Here is a 25,477-nt window from a genome sequence, read left to right on the forward strand (position 1 = left end):
TTTCTGGGTCAAATGCTGAATAGCTGAACGGTGTTGCTCGCAGTGTGAACACGTTGTACCTGTCGGTGTCCGGCTGCCTGAGGCTAGAGATCAAGTAATTGGTTGAGGAGAGCAGTGGTTTAGATTTGGTACAGATAATAGGATTCAAAGTTGAAGGGGACGACGTAAAAGAGAGAAAAGGCTTGGTGTGCGTCTTTCCACAAAGATAGCATGGACAGAGTAGAACGTCTTTTTATTATCTCCATTCTTGTGCCAAAAAAACATTTCCAAATTTTCTAACATCATTAGCCTTAAGGAACATGTAGAAACCCTGATCACTGATTCTAATGCACACTTTGTACATGTCACTGTGCTGCTGATCAACCTTCATTTATAACCTTGTGAACACACATAAACAGTCGGTGACTTCACTTTCACTTAACCTCCTCTCCCCTTTGCTGCTTTATTGGGAACTGCTTTATTCCCCAACGTGTTTTCTCAACACCAACAGTGACTCATCATCTGTTAGTCATTTCATTTTGGCAAACCACTCAGTTAATGCTGAATCCAGAGCGCCTGCATCTCTTATGGAATGTCTGCAGCTCACCACCATCCATACGCTGGATATCTGGGTGCCCCCTGGGGAGGTTGGGGGAGGTACGGGTGAGTCCTGATGTTAGACTTCCTTCTCCTCCTCCTCATATAGCAATCATGTGCTTGGAAATGAGGACAGAATCTAAAACCCCCACCTAGACAGAAAAAACAAGAAAACCCAGGCTGTTGATTTTTTTTTTCATTTTTTTTTTTTTCTTCAATCTCTTTTGAGCCACTTGTAGTCATATTTTGAGAGAGGGCTGCAATCATACAATCATATTAACTTTCTTTAATGGAAGTATCAATAACAGAAATAACCCGTGGGATATATTTAGGAAGCATCTTGATTGGAATTGATGACAATTCAAGCGAAGCAGATTTAAAGCTGCATTATTGATTTTTGTGCCACAAATCAACAAGCTGTAAACACAACGTCTGACACATTGTAACCAGTTAAAGTTGTTTTCAGGAACGAGTTAGCAAAAAGTTGCCTCTTTACACACCCAGCACATACAGATACACACTGACATTTTTATGAAAAAGTAATTTGGCTCTTTAGCTATTGGACTGTGTAATGCATTCAACCGGCTAGTTGCTTCTTTTTTTACATCAATCATTTGGTGCTGGACAGGTAGTGTCCAGTGGGTCAATCAAACTTTTTCAGTGGTAACACGCCTGACAAGAGCCGAATCTGCAGGCTGGAAAACCGAAACAATTAGTTAAAAGAGGCTGACAAATTCAGTCTGTCTGTGGTTTGACCTTAAAAACAACACCTTTCACATGATATACAATCATTTTTGATACACTGTTGAACTGCACTTTTTAAAAACAGCTTATTTTGTATCTAATAATGCTGTTCTTAACTAAACAAAAACAGAGATTAGAAAATTAGAAAACACATTATAGAGGATATTCTGCAGGATATGAATACACTACACAACTATATATCATGAACACTAAGTCCATAACAAACAAAATGCTCTTCTTATCATTATTATGGTTTTACCATTTTTTAATGACCTAGATGGCGTTAAAAGTTGAACCAGTCACAGTGGAGTCTGGTATACTGGTATCCAACTGCAACCACAAGATTCATATACTTTACATAAGGTGTGAGCTGACAGACAGCATGGCCATGCTCAGATCTGCAGGCAGAGTCTACTTAAAAAATCTGAGAGGAGTCCCTGAATACTTTAATCGATGAAAAACAAAACCATGTAAGAGCTGTGAGAGAGCAAGCTGATGTAAAGGAAGATGTGTTTCCTTACAGGCCAGCTGGATAAGCCTCAGGGCAATGTCCCCCCCAGGCTGAGATCGAGGATCAGAAATCACAGCAGATTTATGATAGCAAGGACCTTCAAGTCCATCTGGAGAAGGTGAATGCAGAGAAGGAGGACCTTCAAGAAGAAGTGGAGGCAATGAGATTAGAAATCTGTGTTGAAAAGCAGCGGACCACAACACTGTGATGACTGCTCAAAGCCTGACGCTGCAGCTCTTCGGCTTTTGTGCGAGCCTCAAACTCTGCTGTATCTTCTAAAAAGAGCTGGAGGACAACCTTGTATTTGACAAGGCGAAAGTTCAGAGGCTGCAGGACAAACAGAGCAAGATCAACAAAGCTCTTCTAACACAAAAGGAGGATGCCAAGAGGACCGTGAAGAGAACCCAGCATGCCCAGCTCGAGGAAAATAAAGCAGAGATCAGGAAGAGACGGCCCTGATAAAAGGCAGAAGATTTGTGGGAGACTGAGCACCTCCGCTGGCAGCAGGAGAAAACCTCACAGCTGGAAGAGACAGAGAAATCCAGAGCTCTTAATGTGGCTCAGCTTGACAGGCAAGAAAAGGAGAACACCTGGTTGCTCTTAAAAACACTGAGAAGCAGTTGGAGAGCCACTGAATGACAGGAGGATAAGTCATCCCTCCTTCAGGCAACAGAAGGCCTCAAAAAGACTCTCCAGGAAAAAACTCCACTTTTGTAAAACTGAAACTGGTCATCATAAATATACAAGCACAAATGCATGTAGACAGGAAAGGGGATCTCTCTTTGAATCGTCTTTCCCGAGGTTTCTCCCCATGTCCCGTCTTGGTTGTTGTCAGGTTCATGGGGAGTTTTCCCACGTCTTCTTAGAGAGCTTGGACTGGGTATCTGTTCCTGAACTGGGTCTGCAAGGCCCACTGTTAACACCATCAGCCACATATATAACTTCAACTTCAAGTCATTGAACGTTAAAATAGCATACAAAAAGAAAACTGCTGTTGGGTGTTTGTAACCACACAGAAGCCATTCCACTGCAGAACCTGTGCCGGATTGCACAGTTGTAAGATGGTGAGGTGGCATGTGCATGACTTTTACTCGTAATTTAGTGCGACATTTTTGTGTTTGCACCTAAATGAAGGAAGCACAGCCGATTGATCCTTCACATTTTGCTACAGTACATTTTGAATCTGTTATTTTTTGGAGTCACTGATATATATACATTATGATTGTAATACACATACATACAGCTCTGTATTTAAAATCATTTCTTAATTGACCAGAGTTAAGATATTATTGGATTTAGGCATTTCATCTCAGGGCATGCCAGCAGTTCTGTCAACTGGTTGTAGATTTACTGAAGAACTACTACTAGTGATTCTTCTGTCTCCCTGAATTCGTTTTAGGGGAACTATTGCATTCCTTTTTTGAAGCTTAACCTCCAACTGAATCTCACTGCTCCAGTTTCCTCTTATAAAATATTGTATGTTTATTGTTACGTATCAAGTACAAATATAGTGTCTTTCAATTGTCTATCAAACGCACATCATTCGCATATCAGGATAAGCTGCACTTAAATGTCTATATATGAGTGTCTGGCTGCATTCTGATCATTCATATCTACAGTAATGTAGAATGTAACAATGGCTCTCCAGTCTCTGCTGTGGGTCTCTCACAGTCACAGTTTACAACTCGACTAATTCCCGATTTTCACAAGTTTCATATTTTATTACAGAGTTCAACAGGTTTTATTCATTTATTTGTTTGGATGCACCCCAGCAGTGGTCATAATTGTGTGTATTCAGTTGATAGTTTAATATATGTAGTGCATGTAAACAGTTTATTGCGTTTGGTGCACAATAAACTTACTTACTGTAGAACTGAACACCCTTACAAAACAGTCAGGTATTCACGTGTGCCATCGATAAACTTCTTTTGACTATAAATAAGAGAATGCTATTAGTGTACTTTTTATGTACTTAGTAGTGATAAACTAGATATATACTTAGATAGTATAGTAAGATAGTATAGTAACACCTACTTCCATAATACAGAAGTTTACTATGTAAACCAAAAATTGGGCCAATTTACTCCAATTCAACCGCATTTACTGAGGTGGTACACTTCCAAGTATAGTACTAGTACATTGATATCAGTGGGCTTACTACACAAAGTGAATTTGAGAGATGTGTTTAAGCTTACAATGAACTTGAAGGAAAAATAAATAAAGAAACATAATCATTTGTTAAACTTTTCAAATACCTGAATAAGTCCCTTTTTGCAAATTAGGTTTACAAATTATCCATCATTGGTGGTAATATTTAGATGGGTAACTTAGTCCATGTGAGCAGAGGCATGTGACACAATCAGGACCACTTGGCTAATGAACCAAGACAAAATGTGTTGGTGAGGACAAAAAAAAAAAAAAAAAAAAACGTTCAGGCAACAGAGTGAGTCATCTGGATGACTAAATTCTCCCCCGTGTTTGTGGTTTGGACTGACAGCCCTGATAACTCATTGTTGTCAGCACACTGATCTGCTCTCCCCTCCTGCGTTTCTGGCAGTAGATATTTCAAATATCAAATTTGCATGAAGCATGAAGCCCTCTCTTGAAGCCTTTCAGCCCATCAAATGCAAGCATAGCCTGCCTGAATTGGTCATCTTGGAGACGTAGGGTATATCTGTACAGTTATAAAATATGCGTTCATTTGAGAGATAATGCATACAAGTTCCACATTCCCATGTCCCCAACATTAGATTATTAGTAATCCAGGAGAACAGACAAAAGATAACCGTAACCAACGAACATGTAGAGGAAAAATAAAAATCATATTCTCGAAATTGAGAATTGCCATTGCTGGAATGTTACCAAGCACAATTAACTCGAGTACTGTACTTATGTATAATTTTGAGATCATTTGCATTTTAAATGTTCTACTGCTTTCCCTTCACTCCATTTATTTGATAAATCTAGCAACAAGTTACCTTGCAAATTCTGATTATTCAGTAACTGTCGTTATAACTTGTGACATCAGATTTTATTGTACAGGGCCTCATTTGTCCTGCTGGAACAGGATCTGGGACCTCCAAGATTGGAACCGTCGCCTCCTATCATTATCAAATAAATGTTATGTAATATCTAATGTTATCTATCCTGTCCTTCATTGATTTCCTACTGATATTTCTCAAAAATCGTTTGTTTGCCTGTTTTGCAGGCATTTTAAATCTGATTTTAAAAAGAGAGCGAGTGGTCATGTCACGCAGTGATGTCTGAAGCATAATTAAAGTTTTGAGTTTTGTGCATGAAATGTGAACTAAGCTGGCATGTGGTTTATGCTCTTTCATTTCTAAATATTTTGGCATATGGTTACCCATGAACTCCCACTTGTGCTGTGAAATGATAAAACGAGTAGGCCTATGTTTAATTTAAGATGTGTGTGTAGGTGTGAGCGTGCAACACCGTCCACGCTACCAATACGGATCGGAGGCGACAGATCAGATGGATAGACAGACACAGTTTGTTTTTTTAGCCAGCTGTTCTTTGGTCCTGTTCGATTCCCCCCCCCTTGTAACAGTCCACAAACAGAGAGGAGACGAGTGGACAGAGAGATGAAGGGACAGTTGAGGAGAGAGAGAGGGAGAGAAAGAGGGGGAGAGCGTGAGCAAACATCAACGTTAATCAACTCATACTACGCAACTCCCCCTGCTGATTCTGAGTGATGCTCTGATTAATAAATAGAAATAAATAATTTTCAGTTTGAAGTTTAATTAACTACTTGTCCCCAGGCGTTGTCCAATGTGCTCGTGGTATTGTGGATTTTTGATGTGTGTCTGCCTTTTTTGCTCCTCCTGACTGGCTGAAACAGCCCCATGTCTGTGTTCTGGGACCTTCCGATTTACAAATTAAGCACTGATATTAGGGACACTGAGACCACAGAGTGGTGACCACTACCAGAAAAGATGCTGTGTCAGAGAAAAAGTACGGCATTTTTAAATGTTTACTTTATTGGCATTGAGACACTAATAAAACAATGATCTTAAAAAAGGCTGAACATAGACCTGGATCATCAGTCTGCCCCTAACTTTTTTTCACCAAGATCTTGTATTGATGATGGAAGAGTCAGACCACAGCGCAAAGCCTTCTCCAGCACACTCCAAAGATTCTCAATGGGGTTAAGGTCTGGACTCTGTGTTGGCCAATCCATGTGTGAAAATAATGTCTCACGCTCTCTGAATCACTCTTTCACAATTTGAGCCCGATGAATCCTGGCATCGTCATCTAAGAATATGCCCGTGCCATCATCTGCCTCTCTTCTTACCCTGATACACCCATCACTCTGGAACAGGGTAAATCTGGACTCATCAGACCAAATGACCTTCTTCCAATGTTCCAGAGTCCAATCTTTATGCTCCTTACCAAATTGAAGCCTGTTTTTCTGATTAGCCTCACTGATTAATGGTTTTCTTAAGGCTACACAGCTGTTCAGTCCCAATCCCTTGAGTTCCCTACGCATTGTGCGTGTGGAAATGATCTAATTTTCACTATTAAACATAGCCCTGAGTTCTGCTGTTGTTTTTCTACGATTTGATTTCACCCAACGTTTAAGTGATCGCCGATCACTATCAATCAGGATTTTTTTTCCGACCATATTTCTTCTTTGAAGACGATGGTTCCCAACAAGCCTTCCAGTTTTTAGTAATGCTTTGGACAGTTCTTAACCCAATTTTAGTAGGTTCTGCAATCTCCTTAGATGTTTCTCTGCTTGATGCATACCAATGATGTGAGCCTTCTCAAACAGACTAACATCTTTTCCACAACCACGGGATGTGTCTTTCGACATGGTTGTTTAAGAAATGAGAAGCTTCTCATTGCATCAGTTAGAGTTAAATAACTTGTTGCCAGCTGACAGATAATTACCCATGCAATAACTATCCAATAGGAGGCTCTTACCTATTTGCTTAGTTAAAGCCAGGTGGCGACTTTTTTTTTGGCCAGGCAGTGTATATGTACCTGCCATTACTCAAAGACACACAGACACAAACAGCTACAGACGTGCACACAGACAGTGGACATGAATGCACTTTTATATATTCGACATTCAGCAGTCTGCAGACAAGTTTCACACTATAAAACAATATAGTGATCTCACAAAAGCCAGAAGAAAAGCTTCTTTGTTGGTCTTTGTGTGTCTGTCTACTCCCCTTAAAGAGCAATGGATCTGCTCAGGTGTTTGTGACTGGGATGGTCCAAGATGGACAATGACTTATGTATGGGTATACATGTAGGCACACACACAAAGTTTCATTTAAATGTTTAATAACCCACCAACAATGAAAACACAATGGAGTCGGACCTTAATATAAAGCTTCTACACTGATTCTTTAAGTCCTAAAAGAAATATTACCTCCAAAAGCAGCTACATTAAAAAATATCCAAATCTAAAACTGCAGTCGCAGTAAATAATGACAAGAAATTGACAATAATTCAATGCGTGGACACAGTGCCCATTGCGCAAAAATTTAAATTTACAATACAGATCTTTCTCTCAAAGCTAGTAGATGTCCCACAGTGAAAGCCCACAAACAAAAATGTCTGTCTAATGTAACACAGTCCAAGAAATATTTAATTATTACCGTAATTATTTCACCTGTTCTTGGGTTGTCTTGCAAATACTTTTCATAAAGTTTTCGAATGCTTTATCAAGGAAAGTAGAAATGTATAGTGAATCTTGGTTTGGGATAATGGAGTGAATCTGCTGTGTGAAGACTTCAGTGATGACAAACAATACACAACCCCTCAGAAAGTTACTCACCTAGCCGGTTAACTTGACTATTCACTTACAACAATTATCAATTCATAAAATTAAGAAGGGTCTGTTAGCCTCCCTAGACAGAGTGGCAGAGAGGGCAGTGGTGGAGAAAGTATTACTTAGATCCTTTACGATACTATGAAAATAGGTACAACTTTGTACAGACAATCTGTACAACCTGTTCTCCAGTCGATTAGTCTGTTTGTCAGCAGTATTATGGAGAAATCACTGGCCTTGGTGGACTAAGACAGAACCCATTACATGTCGGAGTGGACATTGCGAGACAGCGCATTTGGATTTTGGCAGAATAAAAACCCTACATCTTGAAATCAAGTAGGTGGTAGAAAATTTAGATGGTGAAATAACATTACCAACTGTAGAAATCCAATAACTCCATGTCACAGTCAACATTCACAGGGACCAGTAGTGCTCTGAGGAAACCAACGCGTGTAGTTGCTCAAATTTCGTTCAGAAAGCGGTCGTTATTGAGCACTCAGGGTTAGCCGTTTCATGGGAGAACTGGGACAACTGTATCATCTCTACAAATGGAGCAAAGGGGGTGGCTATGGAAACATAAATATACACATATAGTGCAACTAACCATTTTACTATGATTCTAAAAGGACATAAGTGCAGACTATAAGACAGTGGACTATTGGAGTTGGCAGACATCTGCACTCCTAGTGTCCTGCATTTATATAAAAAAAATACTTTTTTGCTGAATTGGTTGAGGTGGAGGTCAGTTTTTAATTTTAGGACCGTTTCCAATGCAGATTAAATCTTCTGAGGATTTCTCCATTAATCAATTCTTCATCATGAGGAACTTTATAATGTGTGCTTACAGTAACAGGCTGTTTTGTTTTTGATCACCATTCTGCAAAGAAAAACATAAAGTGGCTCATTTTCAAGTTCTGCATGTTTTAGGCTACATTCATTTGCATGTCAGGGCCAAACAATCAGTTCTATTAGCTTCCACAGACTGCCTTGAGAAAAAAAACGAAATAAAAAAACGAAATAAATAAACAGTTGGATGTTGGCACCTCTGGTACTCCAAAATAATTTCAAAGAAAGCGTCCGTCTGGACAAGTCACGTTGAATAATGATGGCTGTTGAGTTTGCTGTGGCTTCAGTAATGGATTCTGTCCCTGCCGATGTTTCCCTGCTGATATTACTACTGAGGACAATAAACAGGTAGGGCTGGAGTATGTGGTTATATTCATCATCAACTTGGCTTTTTCATGAATTGATAAATCATTCTATCAATACAAAAATTTTAAATAGAGGAAAAATGGAGGAAAATTTCCCAGAGCCCAGGGTGATGCATTCAAATGTCTTGTTTTGTCCGACCAACAGTCCAAACCCCAAAGATATTCCATTTACATTGAAAGGAAAAAGACACATGTAGCAAATCCCCACAACTGAGAGACTGGAACCATTTATTGCTTTTACCTTTTGTTTAATCAATGGCAAACAATTTTTCAATTATCAAAAATAGTTTTTGATAGGCAGCCCCATAGCTTAGGGGTTAAGATGCTGACTATCAACCTTGTTTGGTTTAGAAGAAGATGATTTAACCACACATCATACAATGTACAACAAGGTGAAAATTGGTAGTCTACATTTACTGTAATGTACATTTTCTGGATCTCTGTCCATCATTTCCTTTAAACCCTCTACTGATGCTGTCTCATGAAGTCATTTAAATCAACAAAATCATTTGCTGATAGAATAGTTGATTAGTAAATGAATTGATCCAGCGCTTGGTCAGAGTTGAAGGGATATTCCGGTGTAAATTTAATCTATGGTCCAACACACTGTGACACCGCGTTAGACACCCCCCCCCCCCCCCCCCCCCCCCCGAGAGATCAAATTTGCAGACAGCTAGTTTACGTAGATTTGGCAGTCAGTGGAGGCGTATACTGCAATGTATTGTTATCGTGCGGTCATCTCTGAGGTTTCAAAAACTACGTAAACTAGCAGTCTGCAAACTTGATCTCTCGAGGGGGGGGGTCTTACTCTGTGTCACAGTGTGTTAGACCATGGATTAAACTTACACTGAAATATCCCTTTAAGAGAGCAGCATTGGTAACCAGTTTGGTGAGACCAGTTTTCCAGTCAGTGAATCTAGACACATCAAAGAGAGCTGGGAACCTCTCATTGGGCTGCTATGACCTGCAAGATGAAGGCCGCACAACTACATAGCAACTACTACATTTGAGTTGCTATTTAAATGTTTAAAATGTTCAAAGATTTCAGTGGTATTCTTTATTGAAACTGACGGTTCTATTTGACATGGTTCTCATGTCTCTGGATCAGCCTCCTTTATCCAATCATATACCTAGTGTTAAAACCCATTGTTTTTTGCACATTTATGCCCAATCATTTTAAATTGTTTAAAATGTTCTTTTTCATTACAGGTAAATCAGAGCACAGAGTCATTTAAGTGAGTTTACTGAAACACTGCAAAACAAATACAGGAAGGAGAAGAGAAGGTCTCCATGTCATAGAGCTATGTTAAAACTACAACTGATTCTACACACAACAGACAAAGAGAAAGTAAGCATCATACCTGCTGCACTCTGACCTCCGAACTGATGATAAACTTGTGGCCCCAGCCATGGGTTTGCAAGGGGAAAAGGGTCATCATCTGTCAGCAAAAGAGGAGAGACGACAGTCTGAACAAAGCCATACTTCCAAAAACTCTGAAAGTGTTGCCGGCTCTGAGCTTAACCTACACCTTCTGTAGAATCTCAAGTTTCCAGTAGGTGGAGGAGGATAACGCTGCATAGGAACCTGAGGGTAAAAAGGTCCGCCTCCACCAGCAGCTGAACTCTGCTGCCTAAAGGGGGGGAGCTGCAGTGGGTCACGCATCGGTCGATCTACACCTGAGACATACAGAAACGGAATAACAAGGTTAGAGTTTGTATGCGTTTTTGAGGACAGCGCTCAATCGTAAAAATGTGAGTTCAACAATAAAGATTCAGCAGCACTGGAATCTGTCCTGTCTCCTAATTTCTCAGTTTGAGAAAGATGTGAGCAGAGGAGGCGACGAATAGACATGAGAAGACAGCAACTTCAATTAAATATGATGTGTAGCACAGCTGCATCACCTGTCAGTTGTATCATTATCGCTGTACTTTATAACCGTCAGTGATATATGTGATATAGTGATATTGGGGTGAGATGTCAAAGAATGTTACGAGGCGCTACACTTACAGTGAAGGGTAGAAAGTCTCATCCAGCAGATTAATTATTATGATATTATTATGATTTCCTCTGTGGACCTGTTGGTTCTGAAAGTACACTGGTGAGAACCAGATCTCCAACTCGCACTTCATCAGGATGGGGCTGAGTACAACATGATGGTAGTTGTTTAGACTACTAAGACTTTTAGGTACAGGGACGATAGCGGTTGTCTTGAAGCAAGTGGCGACGCTCTCCCTTGTAGTACAACCACATAAACATCAGCTGAGACACCAGAGCATGACTTGGTGATTATTCTCTCTGGCTGATTAAAGGTGGGCAAGGGGCTTTTATAACTCTAAAAAGGTTCCCTATAAGCTATTTTGAATTGCCCAACAAGTGAAGGCTCGCCTCTGTATGGGGGTTGATTACTGTACTGATGCAATCAATGGACCCTGCCAAGTGGGCAGACATGTCTGATGGCCAAGTACAGCTATGAAACATAAAAAAGGCTTTAAGGAAAGCGGCAGACACAGGGCTTATGGCATTTTATAGTCAACAATATTGTTCTCTACCAGCGGCTTGTTGATAGAGATGCCTAGTATATCGGAAGTATTGAATTCCTATTCCACAAATGTTTGGAGGTAATGAAGGTGTGTACTTGTATTTAAGCTTCACTGAGCAACAATGTACAATTTCCGTCCTCTTTAAATCAACCTGTCGTGGGGACTGCCATTCGGGGGCCATTAATTATATAAAACAAATCAGCGGTTTTATTGGCATCAGTCTACTACCTGCATGCCGATGGGACATCGGGTTAAGTTTGGCAGCAAACATTTCTGACACTCCACAAGCTAAACTGAGGAGCTTTTTTAAAGCACCTCATCTGATGTGTGAACATGAACTTGAACATGAATCAAGGGTGTAACGTCTTCAAATAGATTTTGGATACATTTTTGGCTGTTTTCTTAAAACAAGTCTTCAGCAACTTTAGTTATTTAGAAGAATGCGGCATGGCTGTTTTGCTGTGGGGCTCCAGAAATGTCTTGTGGACTATAAAACTTCATGTTCCATCAGCATGGAGCGAGGAGATAATGACTGAATTGCCATTTTTAAGTGAACTTTTCTTTTAAGACAGAAAATAAAACTTTTCAGTAGGCCTTACAGAGTAAAACATTATCTATACAGGTCTGTCAGTGAATCTATCCCTACAAAAAAATGGAAACTTGCCAGCATTTGGTCTTTTGCTTTTTGGAACAAACATCTTAGATTGTCAGCGGACTCCACAGAGATCCCAAAAACTAAAGTAGTAGTATGCAAAGCATGCCTCAATGGAACGGGAAATTCACAGAGGCAGCATGTTGACTGTCACGCTCAAACTTGGTGTAATGAGGTGAGACGGTGCTTGTCCACAGTTCACTGGGGTTTATCTGCCTCTTTCACACTGCTTCCATTTCCTTCTTCCAGCTCCGTGGTGTCCTAGAAGCGGGTGTACTCTAAAGCAGTGGTCTGTCTTCATCATTAGATAAGATAGCTGTGTAGATCTCTAGGTTCACAAATCTCATTTTGATCAAAAGGAGTGCCTGGGGCCGACATGTATAGATCACTGGTGGTGACTTTCCTGACACCGTGCTGGGATGAATGAAAGAAAGCAGTTCAGCCTTTTATTCGAGGTTCCAACATTCTCCAGTATTGCTGAAGCTGTTTAGATCCAAGTCACCTAATCCTTAGGCTGCTAGTAATTAGTTATCCACCATTTAGTGCAAGTGTACCTCTGAGGTCTATGTAGCTTTATAAGTTTCTTACCCTCACAATATACAGCATAAATGTCTGCAAGCAGAAGAAGAATGCTCCAAGAACTACAGTAAAAATCAGAATAAATCAGTGCTAAAGGGAATTTGTTGACGCAGCAAAAAAGTAGCACAGAATGAGGACTGAGTGGGGGAAAAAAAATGTTATGTTCTGATGTTATTCAGAGATGTACCGCAAAGGACGCATCTCAGCTTTTCCCCACAGGTTTGTGAATATTCACTGCAGCCTTGCAGTCCTCTACTACAGCGAGGAGAGTACGACTCTTGGTCTGTGGTCCAGACCTGTGTTGATGGTGTATATTTTGCTGGGATACAGTGAAGGCTGACCCAAGTTCACTTCAACATTAAAGTTACAATTCTGTGTCTGCAACAATTAACGCAAATGTAATCATTCCCCATAAAATCTGAACAGCATTGCATCTTTTCACAAATTTCACCATTCACTAGTCTCCCACTGGTTTCACCGATCTTTCCAGTCCGCCATGCAAAGCATTGAGTTTTACGGTCTTGTTGCTGCTTGAGGAGATGAAGAAATATCTGACATGAATGTCTCTCGTTTACCAACAAAGTTTACTACTAAAGTCTGTGCAAGGCAGCTGATGAACACTCATGACTACTGCAGAGTAATTTGTCACCGGAATGAATGCCGATTGTTCCCATTCACATTAAGGACAAAAGACAGATGTTTTGAGTGTTACTGTTTTTTTCTTTTCCAATGTGAAGAGGGTAATACTCTTTAAATAACATGTAATTCAGTGAACTTAACAGAGATGGATGCCTACCTAGTTTTGAAGGCGTCTCAAGTATAACTGTCAAAAACACACTAGAAGACATTCTTTAGAATGTCTGATTCAAATAAGCAGGTCTATTTCCTGGACATATTTCATCAACTTGAAAGCAAAATACACAATGCAGGTTTGTCTCTTTACGTAGCAGAAGCAATAAAAAGTTAATGTGTAACTAAAAAGTATATTCGAACTGCGGATAAAATTTGAGAAAAATAATGAAGAATATGTGTGGCACATCTAATAAACAACTGTGTTACTTTTAGGACGCGCACATCAGCTCCTAAAGGTTCTGTATTTTTTTATTTTTTTATTTTACACTGGAAAGATTGTAGCAGTAAGTATGTAGTTCAGGAGAGAATGATTACAAAGAAATGGTGGGTATAGTATAAGTTTTCATCAGGCCCAGTAACTCAGGCAGACAGGTTGGAGCTTTACCTCCATAGTGGTGACCAGCAGTCCGCCCAGGTTGATTGGCAAGCTGTGTTGGCGCCAGCAGGGGTCTGATGTTCACTGCTCCGTCTTCCACCCACATACAAAACAAAAATGGCACTCTTTAGACAAAAGTTGCAGCCTTTCTTAACAACATTTATGCATTATTCAGAAGAGCTTGCACAAAATATTAAAGACAGTTTTCTCTTGATTATGCTATAACACAACAAAAACAAACATTTTGTTAATGTTGGAATATACGAGTATATTTTCTAATGAAAAGCATCTGAAGCATCTTACTTGTTCATTGTTTAAAAGTCTGTTCCGTCTTACAAAGAGACTAAAAGACTTTTGGCATGCAGAAAGTCAAACCTCTGCACAGTGATTATTCTTCTTTTCCACTCAAAAAAGAAATAGTACTTTCCTTGATGCAACTATAATGCAAAAGGCTTCTATAGTTCTAACTAACTGGGGGGGAGCTGCAGGCTTTTAAACTCTGTGTGGGAGTGTCCTTAAAGAGTCGTTAGGTCCACTTGTGGGATGTTGACTTAACTGGCCTTTGTATGTTACTAGGGCTAGATGAGCCCAGGTGTGAATGGTTGTTAAGCTGTCTGGGGAGGAAACTCAGTACTGCATTGTACTTGGGCGATAAGTAATGTCTTAGGCCACCTCCTGGTCAAAGATGGCCGTTCCAGTATCCCATGTATGGACTCCCCAAGATACACAAGGAAGGAGAAAAGTAGTTATTAACTTAATTTAATCTTCATCCAAGTCTCTCAAACAGTATCAAGGTCAAGATGCATTAAAACCTTCCACTGCTTTTTCAGTTTGGGACAGCACATGAAAAAGTGCCAGTCAGAAAAGATACAAATGTTATTCATTCTCATGTGACACAGTAATTAAATCAGGTTGGTGTTCAAGAGTTGCTAAACATGGAAAGAGATTTGGTGGTAGTGGGAGCTAAACAATGCAGAAGAAAAAACATTGGATTTTTTCACTTTTACAAAGCCAAAAGCAACTAAAATAAAACGGGCTGCAGTACAATCTGGCGTCTGCTCATTTTCCAACACCATACAAAGCTATTTTGCTGCTTGGGCAGGTAAAGAGCAGGAGCTTTAGCCTTTCCTAGCGCAAGAGATATCAACTCAGACCACATCTGTATCAGCGCCCACTAGATTTGGGAAGGCAGGCCAACCAAACTCAAGCTTTCAAGGAAGAAGATTTGGGACAGAATCATTCCAACAATCATTTCAGCCAGGCCATTTCAAAATGACAGTGGCTGCACTATGTGTCAGATAAAAACTGTGTTTCTTCTTAGTTTGTAGGAGGCAGGAGAGAAGGGTTTCCACCACAGTGAAGGACAGATCAGTGTCTGTGAGAAAATAACAGTAAGTCCAGTTTCCTTGCTGAAGGAAAGCGTGCGCACACACAGTCATGTGCACACATTTATACCATGCAGCACCAATGAAGCAGTCAATGAAAATATCTTCCTGCATGCAAGATGCATAAATAAAGCATATAGTATGTTGTGCGTCATGCATACTGTTATATGCAGAATCAATCAGTTCAGGAAGAGGTGTTCCTATAGACCTCCCCTGCAGTATTGATCAGTTGAACACACAGTAAATATGGAGTCAGTAAAGCATGTCATAACAGAAGTGAAGCAGTCACTGGACTGAGCCATGTTCCATTTGAAATCAAGGGCAATAACAGCTCAGCAGTCAGTATATCATGTTAACAGCTTTGTGTACACTGACCTTGTCCTGAAGGGAGGAGGGGGGCAAGCAGGTCTACTCCCCAGGCAGCAGCGGCATGCTGCAGCAGCAGGGTGCTGATGCGTCGATGGGCCAATGCGTCCCAGTGGACATCGTCTGGCATGCGATGCAGCAGCCTGAGGCGGAAGTGGAAGTGCAGGTCCAAGACATCCAATCCGTAGGCCTCCGCCAACCGACTGCTGTAGAAGTTGGCCTCTATGATGTCATAACACAGTGTGGGGCGCAGGTGGCTCACCTGTTGTGATTCAATCACGGTAACATGTGTTATAGCCAGTTCATAAACAACTTTTTTCTTCACTACATTTTAACTATATTTGCTGTTCAAAACAGTGTTTGGTCGCAATTGTAGTTAAAAACTTCCTTTCTGTTCATCAGTATCTGTGGGCATTTCTATTTTGCACATAGAAAACCTAAGAATACATTTGCAATAATGGCTGCAATCACGTATGAACATAGATCCATGTTTGTAAGTATTCAAATGCATCTTCACAATCACTTGACCTCCACAAAAGGCTGGGTGAAACTCTTATGATGTCATGATTAAAATGTGTTATATCAGCTTACTGGATGAACTATGGATTCATATGGACAAATGATAGGCACCAGCAGTACAGCTGAAAGTATCTTAACTGAGACTAAGCTTGGCATTACGGCACTAAAGCAGTTTTAATACTGAGGATTCTCCACAATGTTAAAGCCTCTCAATGATTCAGTGAAAGCACAGCATCTATTTATTAAGTACTGCATGGCTTCTATCACCTTTCCTTTGGCTATCTGAAAAGAGGGCAAGAGTGCAGAGTTTGTAATTTTCATTTTGTATTTTAAAGTCAGCATACAAAATAATGAAGTTTACGGAAAGGTTACAGTCTCACATTCAGCCGCAAAAAACTCATCTATTCTGTCATGGCCAGTACCCAGTGTTATCTTAGATAAGAAACTCTACACCTACACAGTTCTTAGAACATGTTCTCCCACATAAAGATTAAAGGTCCAACCCAAGGTTACCATGTGACAGAATAATGTGATTTTTATTTCAGGTGCCAGTCTCCTCATATGCTCTTCTGCTTCCACCATGCCTATATTCAACTGCTCATTATTTGTTTTCTGGGCAAAATCAGCTGGGGTGGTGTTGAAATTAAAATCTGCAGGCCCATAGAAGAGTGATACTCACTTCAGGCACCAGGAATCCACCCTTGATCTTCTTGCCAAGTGGCATAGTCAGATTCCACAGGATAAGACAGTCATGGCAAACAATGGTTTTAATCTGGCCAAAGAACTTGTGGAGGTTCTGTTTGTATAGTTCAAGACTCCCCCGGCCGTACCTGACAACAAACAGTAAGGAGAATTTGTGATTAAACTGAATGAAAATGAAGTCGTCTAGTGCTGTGCATTCCTTATCATTGCTAACTAACTAAATAACTAACCAACTAACAGTCGACTTGTTAAGGAGATATACAGCCACGTTTTTGTAACACATGGTTTTCTTTGCATTTAGACGACTTGCATACACTAAATTGTCTGGTGGTGGACTGCTGTGTTCTGTAGAGTTACAAAAAGTTTTTGTTAAATATTATTCATATAAATGAAATTACCTTAAAACCAATGATGTGCACTGTGCCAAAGATCCACACATTCACAGTACACTGCTTGCTAAAAGACACCAGATCAGCATTGATATTCTCAAAGAAATAGTTCTATCATCCATCAGTAAATGTATCAATTATGATCAATTATTCTGCATGCACAATTCCCATTATCCACACAGAACAGGCATGTTATTGAAATAATAATTGACCATTAACAGAACTCAATTTTAAATTGCCCACTTTAAAGTGCCAACTTCCATCTCACTTAAGCATGCTAAATCCAAATCCATCCACAATTCATCCTGAGGTACACATGGTCAAACTAAAGTTCATTGCAAAAGGAAAAGTCAGACGATCATTAAAGTCAGTAGGATTGCAATGACAACTGTCATAGAAATCCAACCAACTGTATCATACTGATACATAGATATTGTAAAAATCCAATATGATCGTAAATCAGTCCGGCTCATTTGTTTCTGGTTAGCATTTAACTATCAACCCACCAAAACCAACTGGAAAGCTCAGAAGTCTGGAGCACAGAGCCCAAAGATACCTAAAGTGAGGGATAAGTTCAGAGTTTGAGCGACACGCAACTGCAACTCATGACTGTGGACATTTCAATCCCAGTTTTGGTGTCAGAGCCATTAATTTCCTTCTCTAAAGACAAGACACACCCAGCCACTGCCTGTCCATTCTACAAACAAAAGTCTGCCAACACACCAGCAGTCTGCCAACCTCAGCTCTATATGTTATATATGTTATAGGTTGCACATGTTTCCATACATCTGTGAAATTTACACTGAACAATAATTTTCTTTTTGTTGGTCTTTTTTTTGCACATTACTCTATGAGGAGAACTGCATGTTTGTGCAAAAATTAAAACCACTGACAGGTGACATGAATAACATTGATCATCTTGTCACAATGCAATGTCCAGCTGGGAAATGTTGGGTCCTGGCATCCATGTGGATGTCTTATGACATGACCATCTACACCCCCTCAGTGTCTCAAGGTACATTGTCCTGTTTGTGTGTACTTCATCTGCAAGCTTGGGTTGGTGGTACATGTCAAGTGGAATCCATATGAATGCCAGGACCCCAAATCTTTCAGCAGAACATTGCATTGTCAAAGTATGATCAATTGTTCACTTCACCTGTCAGTGATTTTAATGTGGCGGATCACTGTAAATAATAACAATTAGGTTGAACCATGATCCTTAAAAAAATTATTCGACTCTTTGGCTTTCCCTAAAGGAGCCAAGATTTAAATAGAGAAGAAAATAGGAGAAGAAAGGGAGCCGGCTTTAAGTCGATAAGAGTAAGAGCTCTCATGGTTTCATCCATCATCCAGATTATATGCATATCCAATAATTATTACCATATGTAAAGACATGAATAATGTTACACTTATGAATGGTGCTGCTATTCCTGGCCCCCAGGTCTTTTAGACTGCATCTTATAAAACTCAACTGTGCAGTAAAATCTATTTCCACAGCAGTCTGCCTCTTATGCAGTCCAACCAGATTAGCTGTAGTGACGAATCAATAAATAATCAATCAAAACCCATTGATGGGGTGTAACCGTCCAGTAGAACACTTCCTCATAGGAAACACCTTCAATATGGTGGATGTCGAGTGGTTTCTTGGTCACAGGGCAGAGGTCAGATGAATGAAAATGCTAGGAAGAACAATCAGCGAAATCAGAAGTACCCACTTTGTGACCAGCTGATTCTTTTCAATGGCGAGTGACAAGCAGGGACCTCATCCCATCACCCCCATCGCAGCTGTCTGATGCATTGTGATAGCTACTGTTTTCTGGTGCAGAATTCCTTTTAGAAAACATTCTGTTTATTGTAGTGGTATTTAAAGGGGAACTGATGTTACACATTAAAGTGAGTTTCCAGGTGTTGGAGAGTACTACTGCCTACGTTAAATAGTTGTATTTAAACTTTAGTGTCTCCAGAAGGCACAGTGTGAAGTTTGGTAAATGTCCTCAAGTGATGACCCTTGACATGAGCTCACCAAGCCTCTGTAGCTTGCATCTCATCTTTACTGCAGGCTGGAGGCTCCAGGTTACATTATTCACTACTAGTATAACAGCAACGACCACATGCTTGGTGGCCAAGTCACTTGTGTTGAATCAGAAGAACACTTCTTGGAATAAAAACATAAAACAGTTGTCTGTCCAACAATGTTATACTATAGGAGCACATTGCTTTAGTGTTGGAGTACAAAAACCTCAAACACTTTTTAAAAACAGCAGGAACAAGAATCTTTGAAAGGAAGAAAGAAAAAAAATGTTAATGTATAGTTTTAGTGTTTTAAAAAAATAAAGATCTCATTGCCCTATAAATCTGATTCACCAGTTATACATAAGATAATTAATTCAAATTCACCATCTTATTTTCTGTCAATCAACTAATCATGCAATCATTTCAACTCCAAAACTGACTAAGATGAAAAGGACAAAATTGATCTCAGGATTAAAATCAACACAAAATCGAAAAAAGATTACAGAATTACAACTACATCAAAGCTCTCTCCATTTGACAGGTTCGTGTCGTTTGCGTTTTTGTTGTTTTGTTTTTAACCATTAAGTAGGATATAGTCGATCTTTCACGAAAATCAGATTATTCATTACAAATTGGATGGTGACGAGAACTTTGTAAAAACTCCCCTGTAAAATGAATGAGGCAATAAACAAGAGGAGGAGCTTTGGTCCATCATTACGCATTCTCATGTTCTGCTCTGGTACTTGACACATAGCTCAATATTCAGCTCACGTTTTTGGAGTGTAAATGTGTATTAGGACAGGGAAACCGGATAGACCTACTTCATTTTTCTCTGGTGGCAGCTTTTTGACAGTTACCATTCAGTGTACATGTACTATTTACATAATCAATCACACACTCATCTCCATCTTACCCTGACTGAGCTTGAACAAGGCTCAACTTTAATGAAATTCATACCAAAGAAATGAGTAGGAGGACCACGATGTGCAGTGGCAGACAGGCGTTTCGGCGAGTGAGAACAAAAATGTAGTTTCATCCCAATAACTTACAAAACATACCTCTCGAGACATCAGTCTCATTGTCAATGCAGACACTGTACAGGAGATCATTTTAGTCTGCAGAGTGAAGTTTTTGTGGAGGCTGAAGCAGTCAGTGACAGCTCATGGTCTTTTAAGAGCTCGTCAGGAGCTATAAAGGACGGGGAATGAATAGTCTATGGGTAGAGCCTTGTACAGTGCTTGTGTGACACAAACTCCTTTAAATTATTCTGCAATTTAACACTGCTTTGCCAAGTAGTGATGTATACCTGGAAGCACATAACTTACAGTATTTTCAGAATCATTTTTAAAAAATGACATACGAGTTGAAATTAATTCATTAGAGAGCAGCAAACACAGGACCCCAGTGGGCGGGCTTGGTAGCATGCACGAGTTCACCAAACATCCAGAATTGTGCCTTTACATTTCGCACTTGAAGGTAGAAGGGACTTTCTACAGAAAAACTAAGGCAACAGCCACATGGTCATGTAGCATTGCTGCATGCAGATTAACAAGTAGAACTACTGTATGTCGTTAAGAGTCATCATCACAAATTTTAATTTATGGTTGACTCAGCTGCCTTTCTGGAGTAAATATTCCCACAGTGAGCTTCTTGTAGCGTGCTTCAGTTTTCTGCTCTCGTGGACAATGCGTCTGAAAAATATATCTATACAAGACATGTATAACCAGCATACTGTGGGTGTAGTGCTGCCGGAGTGCACCAGCGCGCAATTTTTTTCTGTGAGGAAATACAATTTTCTCAGTTTTCATAATTCAGCTGAAAATCATATACAGTGCTTGAAGATGCAATCATCTAAAGCGTCATGCAGGAGAGACAAAATGCCCAACAGAATACAAAATAAAAACTGATTTGTAAAAGATGCCCTTTTGACATTTAAGGTGTGTTAACTTATACTTGGTCTTGCGATTTTTTTTTTCTTCTGGTTAACAGCTGGTTTTGATGAGAAGGCAGCAAAACATCATTTTATTGATTTGGAACAACTAAAAAAAGGTCAAAGTTACTGCTAAACAATTATGAATGTAATTATTCCAAACAGATGTTTTGGCTGATTGCTGCTTTATATTCTCAATATGATGGGGGCAGTCTAACATTTGATCATGTGGTCAGTTATAACTCACTCATGTTAGCTTGCCAATGTAGGTACAGTGGATACTTGACCGAAACGAGCAAAAATGTAACAATGCACACGTACGCACATATGTGTGCACCTCCTAGGTGCACGCCAGTACTTAAACAAACAGCACTACACCCCGGGCAACCACTCAAAAATATTCTCAGGTTTTGTTAACAGTTGACATCACCAGTCCACTCAAATGGGGCCGATGAACATTTCAGGCTCTCTGCTGGGTCACCCTAAAGACAAGTGTATGACTTCCAGCTTCTGGATTTTGTCATGTATCTACAAGGCCCATGTGAAATCTGTGGGGAAGCCTGCATCAGTGAAACGACAAGGGTCTGAACTAGGGACTGAGGGCTGATCAGACCAGACGAAAACACATGGCCAGCATCCACTGGGGAGGGGTCATTCAACAGGAGTCTGTGGGCATCCAGAAATAAATCAGAGGAAATTCATACTAGCCACCAGAGACCATCTTTAAATGGACTACCTAACCCCACATACAACCACCTGTTATCACCTGACTGACGATCCATACTTATTGACCCACGTGTTTATCTTTAGAATAAGTGAATTCAACTTCTCTACCTGGTGATGTCCCAGGCACAGGAACTGATGATAATGAAATCAGGTTTAAGTCCTTGGCTTAAGTCCTCCAGGATGCTCTCCATGTACGGAGAGTAGATCTGTGTCAGGAAGTAGAAACGCAGCAGATGGTGGTCGGAGCGGTACTGTCGGACCTCTCTGTACTCTGTGCCGTTAGTCATGGGACCTAATCGACCTCCTTCCACCAGGCTGTCACACTCAAAGGAAAACTCCCCCTGGACCACAGATAGATTATCCAGACACAGGAAACAACAGTTTACACAGACACATTTCATAGTTGATGTGACATAGCAATGTGATGATGTGTGCGAGGTAAGCAAAATTCACAAAGTTGCTGAGAGCAATTGTACTGACAAATTGAGAGAATTACTGGGCTAAGAGAAGGGGCGGAGCTAAACTGTAATGTTTAGGATTACATAATATTTCATGACTGAACTTGAAATTTTACCCGCAGTACTTCTATGTCAGTCAATGTGAAGAAATAGTCGATTCAATCTACGGTAGATTTCATTAATAGATATTTTCTATGCCATTTTCCACAGATTTTCTACATAAAACAGTATAATACTCATAACACAAAACAGAAGAAAATTCACTTGAAGTTTAAAAATATGTCTCAGTTCACAGCTTTGAACCTTAGGCATAAGTGAATGCAAGTCTTTATGGATTAAAAATGATTTAAATTATACATCCCGTATACACAGGCCTTTAGTGACTTAGCAATACCTGTGCACTACCTTTTAATTCTGACAGATGTACAGACTAGTTTTACAGCACTAATTGCTTTGTCAGCTAGTCCTAAAATGGTATTTGTAAACTATTTGAAGTCAGCTCCAAAAACATGGAGGCAGCATAACACCAGAAACTGACAACTGCTGATCTTTGATAGCCATCCTTGGCATTAGCTATTTAGCTCATGGTTCCTTTAGCTATGGAAAAGAACATGGGTGTTTTTGAAAGGCAGAAAACAACGTGCTTTATGACCAACACCCTCCAGTTTATCCTCCATCTTAATAACCCTACATATCACACTGGACACTATTCAGGCGGCGTTGGTTTGATTTAATGCCATGAGACTGCAGATTTTGAAAAAGGAGCACTCTGTAGTTTTGTTGAAGAAATGTTAAGAGAAAGATGTTCATTGGCTTATTTTTTCTGCCTAACAAACAAAATAAACAAACTCCTTGTTGTCATGACTGAATCAACTGAATAACCAAACTGAACTTAAAAAGGACAACACAATTAATCCGGTTTACCTTGTTTATATGTGGCGGACCCTGCCACCTTTTGTCACCTTTTTCATCACCTCAATATTATTGTAAATATTTAAATTTTGAGCTTGAATTTTTTCTCCAAAACTACATAGCGCCCCTTTAAGTGTGACTTTTGGGAGGATGCTGCCATTGCATGTGAGTGGGAAAGATTTACTTTGGACTTCAGCTGAGGCAGAGTCAAGTACTGATCCCTCTGAAGGAGCAGAACGAGGTCTTTGTAAATGGAGCGCTGCACTGAAATCAAAGAACAATTGCAAAAGGCTTACTCACATCAAGTAGCAGACAAAAGTCAAAAGATGTCAATCAGTTTCAATGAAAAGTAAGAGCCTGAAATGGAACAGAGCAGTTGGGGGGGGGGGGGGGGTTCAAGGGTTCTGAAAGCTGCTCAGATGTGAAGAAGCATTCTTAGAAAAACGAGATTCCGTCTGGCAAAAAGTAGCTGGGCTATTGAATCAAAGCTGAATGCTGGCACCTTTAATCTGTTCTAGAATTCAATACCAACATATTTCAGGAAGCATGTCAGGATTTTTATTCATCTTTTAAAGCCATGTTTCTAATAAATCAAAGCTTTGACAGAGAGGAGGTGTACTCAGGTTACGCTGTGTCAATCTCAAATACTTTCAATTACAGATAAATATTAAATGTCTTGTCCTTCTCTTACCTGAGTCACCAAGAACCACCACAAACTTGTTGAACAGAAGCTGCCAGGCTTGACTCTGCTTTATAAATGGCCCCATGGCTGCACAGTCTATTATGGGACTGATGGGGTGGGAAGTGAGGAGACAGTCTGAAGGTAATAAACAGACTTAATATCATTTTCACATTTTAACATGAACGAGGTGGTTTCAATGTGGTCCAATGGTTACTAAAGTTGATTTCATACTCTATTAAAATATATGTAAATCAAAAAGATACCTGGAAATGTGTTATGATGCAGTACTTTTATTTATTTATTTTTTTTTTTATTATATACACTTAGTCATAATTTAGAAAGCAGCACATTGACCTAAAAAAAACCTTTTTGTGTTTGCCAATTTTACGGGATAACACGATCCAAACTCTGTTCAAAAATGCGCCAATTAAACGCTTAAACAGATTGGAAGTTGACATGGCTTTACCTGAAACTCTTCAGGGATCCTGCAGGCCACGGTTCCCTTAACATTACACCACATACAGCAAATTTCAGAATACCTTACACTGCTCAATGCCCCATAGTTTCAATTTTAAATATACATTATATATTTTTTTGAAGTCCACAACCTGGACTTCATTCAAAACTGTGTTAATTAAACGACACCTGGTGTAAGCTAACACCTGCCTGTTTGCTTTGTACGAGCAGCGGTGAGGGCCAAACATCAGCCTGCATTAACCGTGTCAGATTTGAGTTACAACTCAGCCGAAACAAAACAAAAAAAAGTCAATTAAGGGATGCGACGTGTTGGAAACTGAAGAACTAAACGGCTGTTGTTAACTTCCCAAAAGTGCAGAGGTGATGTCGCCTGTACTCGCTTTTAAAGTAAGCTAAGTAGTAAAACGGATTGAGCTTACCTTATTAGCTGCAGGTGAGGACTCTCTCGTGACTGGTTCCTGCTCTGTCGTGCCCAAATGAATACAACCTGATCAGATGAGTCACAGATAGCTCAGTTATTACTTAGCTAATATCTCCATTAGTATTAACCATTGTATTTTAGGTTCACCAACAACAGCCGAAATTCACTCTGTACTCTCATCTACTTACCGCTGATAAACCGTAGTGCCTTATTTGGCCATTAGGGGCAATACTTTCAAGCTACTGTAAACAAATATTTCCGGTGTTCCAGTTGTTTTTACTTATTTAGATTAAAAATGATAATAATATAAATAAATAAACAAACACAACATTTATCTGTTCACTTTACTCGGATGTTCAAAATGAACTGCCACGTAATTTCACCTCAGTCATCTCGACTGATATGGAGTTGGGATGGAGCTTTTTTCACAGCAGACACAGGAAAAGCAGGTGTTGATAAGATTAGTGATAAGTGATGGTTATGTTAAATTCAAGTGACCCAGTAATACATGACAGATTGAAATCATGCACTATTATAGCTCCCTGAAACCAAGGCAGTCAATGAGATTATTTACAAACTGTGTGTAAACTGAAGACAAGTCTGCGCTGTCAAGGTTTTATCAGGCAACGTACAAATGAAATGTCAGTTGGTGATG

General features: G+C 39.8%; 1 protein-coding gene across 4 annotated transcripts; it reads right to left on the reverse strand.

The window, feature by feature from the left end:
* Positions 1 to 215: 215 nt before the first annotated feature.
* LOC115589224 (PC-esterase domain-containing protein 1A-like) lies at positions 216 to 25,051 on the reverse strand. Of its 4 annotated transcripts, XM_030430014.1 has the most exons (11): positions 25,011 to 25,051; positions 24,821 to 24,888; positions 23,934 to 24,059; positions 23,427 to 23,506; positions 21,981 to 22,213; positions 16,792 to 16,942; positions 15,603 to 15,855; positions 13,852 to 13,935; positions 10,370 to 10,519; positions 10,204 to 10,281; positions 216 to 728 (listed from the first exon to the last, which is right to left on the reverse strand). In XM_030430014.1, exons 3-11 carry the CDS (start codon positions 24,007 to 24,009, stop codon positions 583 to 585), a joined length of 1,251 nt encoding a protein of 416 aa, XP_030285874.1. In that variant the 5' UTR covers positions 24,010 to 24,059; positions 24,821 to 24,888; positions 25,011 to 25,051; the 3' UTR covers positions 216 to 582. The 4 variants fall into 4 exon arrangements, with proteins under 4 accessions (XP_030285874.1, XP_030285873.1, XP_030285876.1 ...); XM_030430013.1 differs by lacking the exon at positions 25,011 to 25,051 and having other exon boundaries at positions 24,821 to 24,995; XM_030430016.1 differs by lacking the exons at positions 24,821 to 24,888; positions 25,011 to 25,051 and adding an exon at positions 24,591 to 24,775.
* Positions 25,052 to 25,477: the final 426 nt, after the last annotated feature.

The sequence above is a fragment of the Sparus aurata genome, chromosome 10, assembly GCF_900880675.1.
Source record: "Sparus aurata chromosome 10, fSpaAur1.1, whole genome shotgun sequence".
Taxonomy (NCBI): domain Eukaryota; kingdom Metazoa; phylum Chordata; class Actinopteri; order Spariformes; family Sparidae; genus Sparus; species Sparus aurata.

Bases quoted from the DNA above. Each gene is read 5' to 3' on its own strand.
- LOC115589224 (XM_030430014.1), bottom strand. From the start codon at position 24,009: ATGGGGCCATTTATAAAGCAGAGTCAAGCCTGGCAGCTTCTGTTCAAC. The intron at 23,507-23,933 runs GTAAGAGAAGGA...CTTTGATTTCAG, and splicing joins GGTGGTTCTTGGTGACTCAG to TGCAGCGCTCCATTTACAAA. The intron at 10,520-13,851 runs GTAAAGCTCCAA...TGTATGTCTCAG, and splicing joins TGCTGGTCACCACTATGGAG to GTGTAGATCGACCGATGCGT.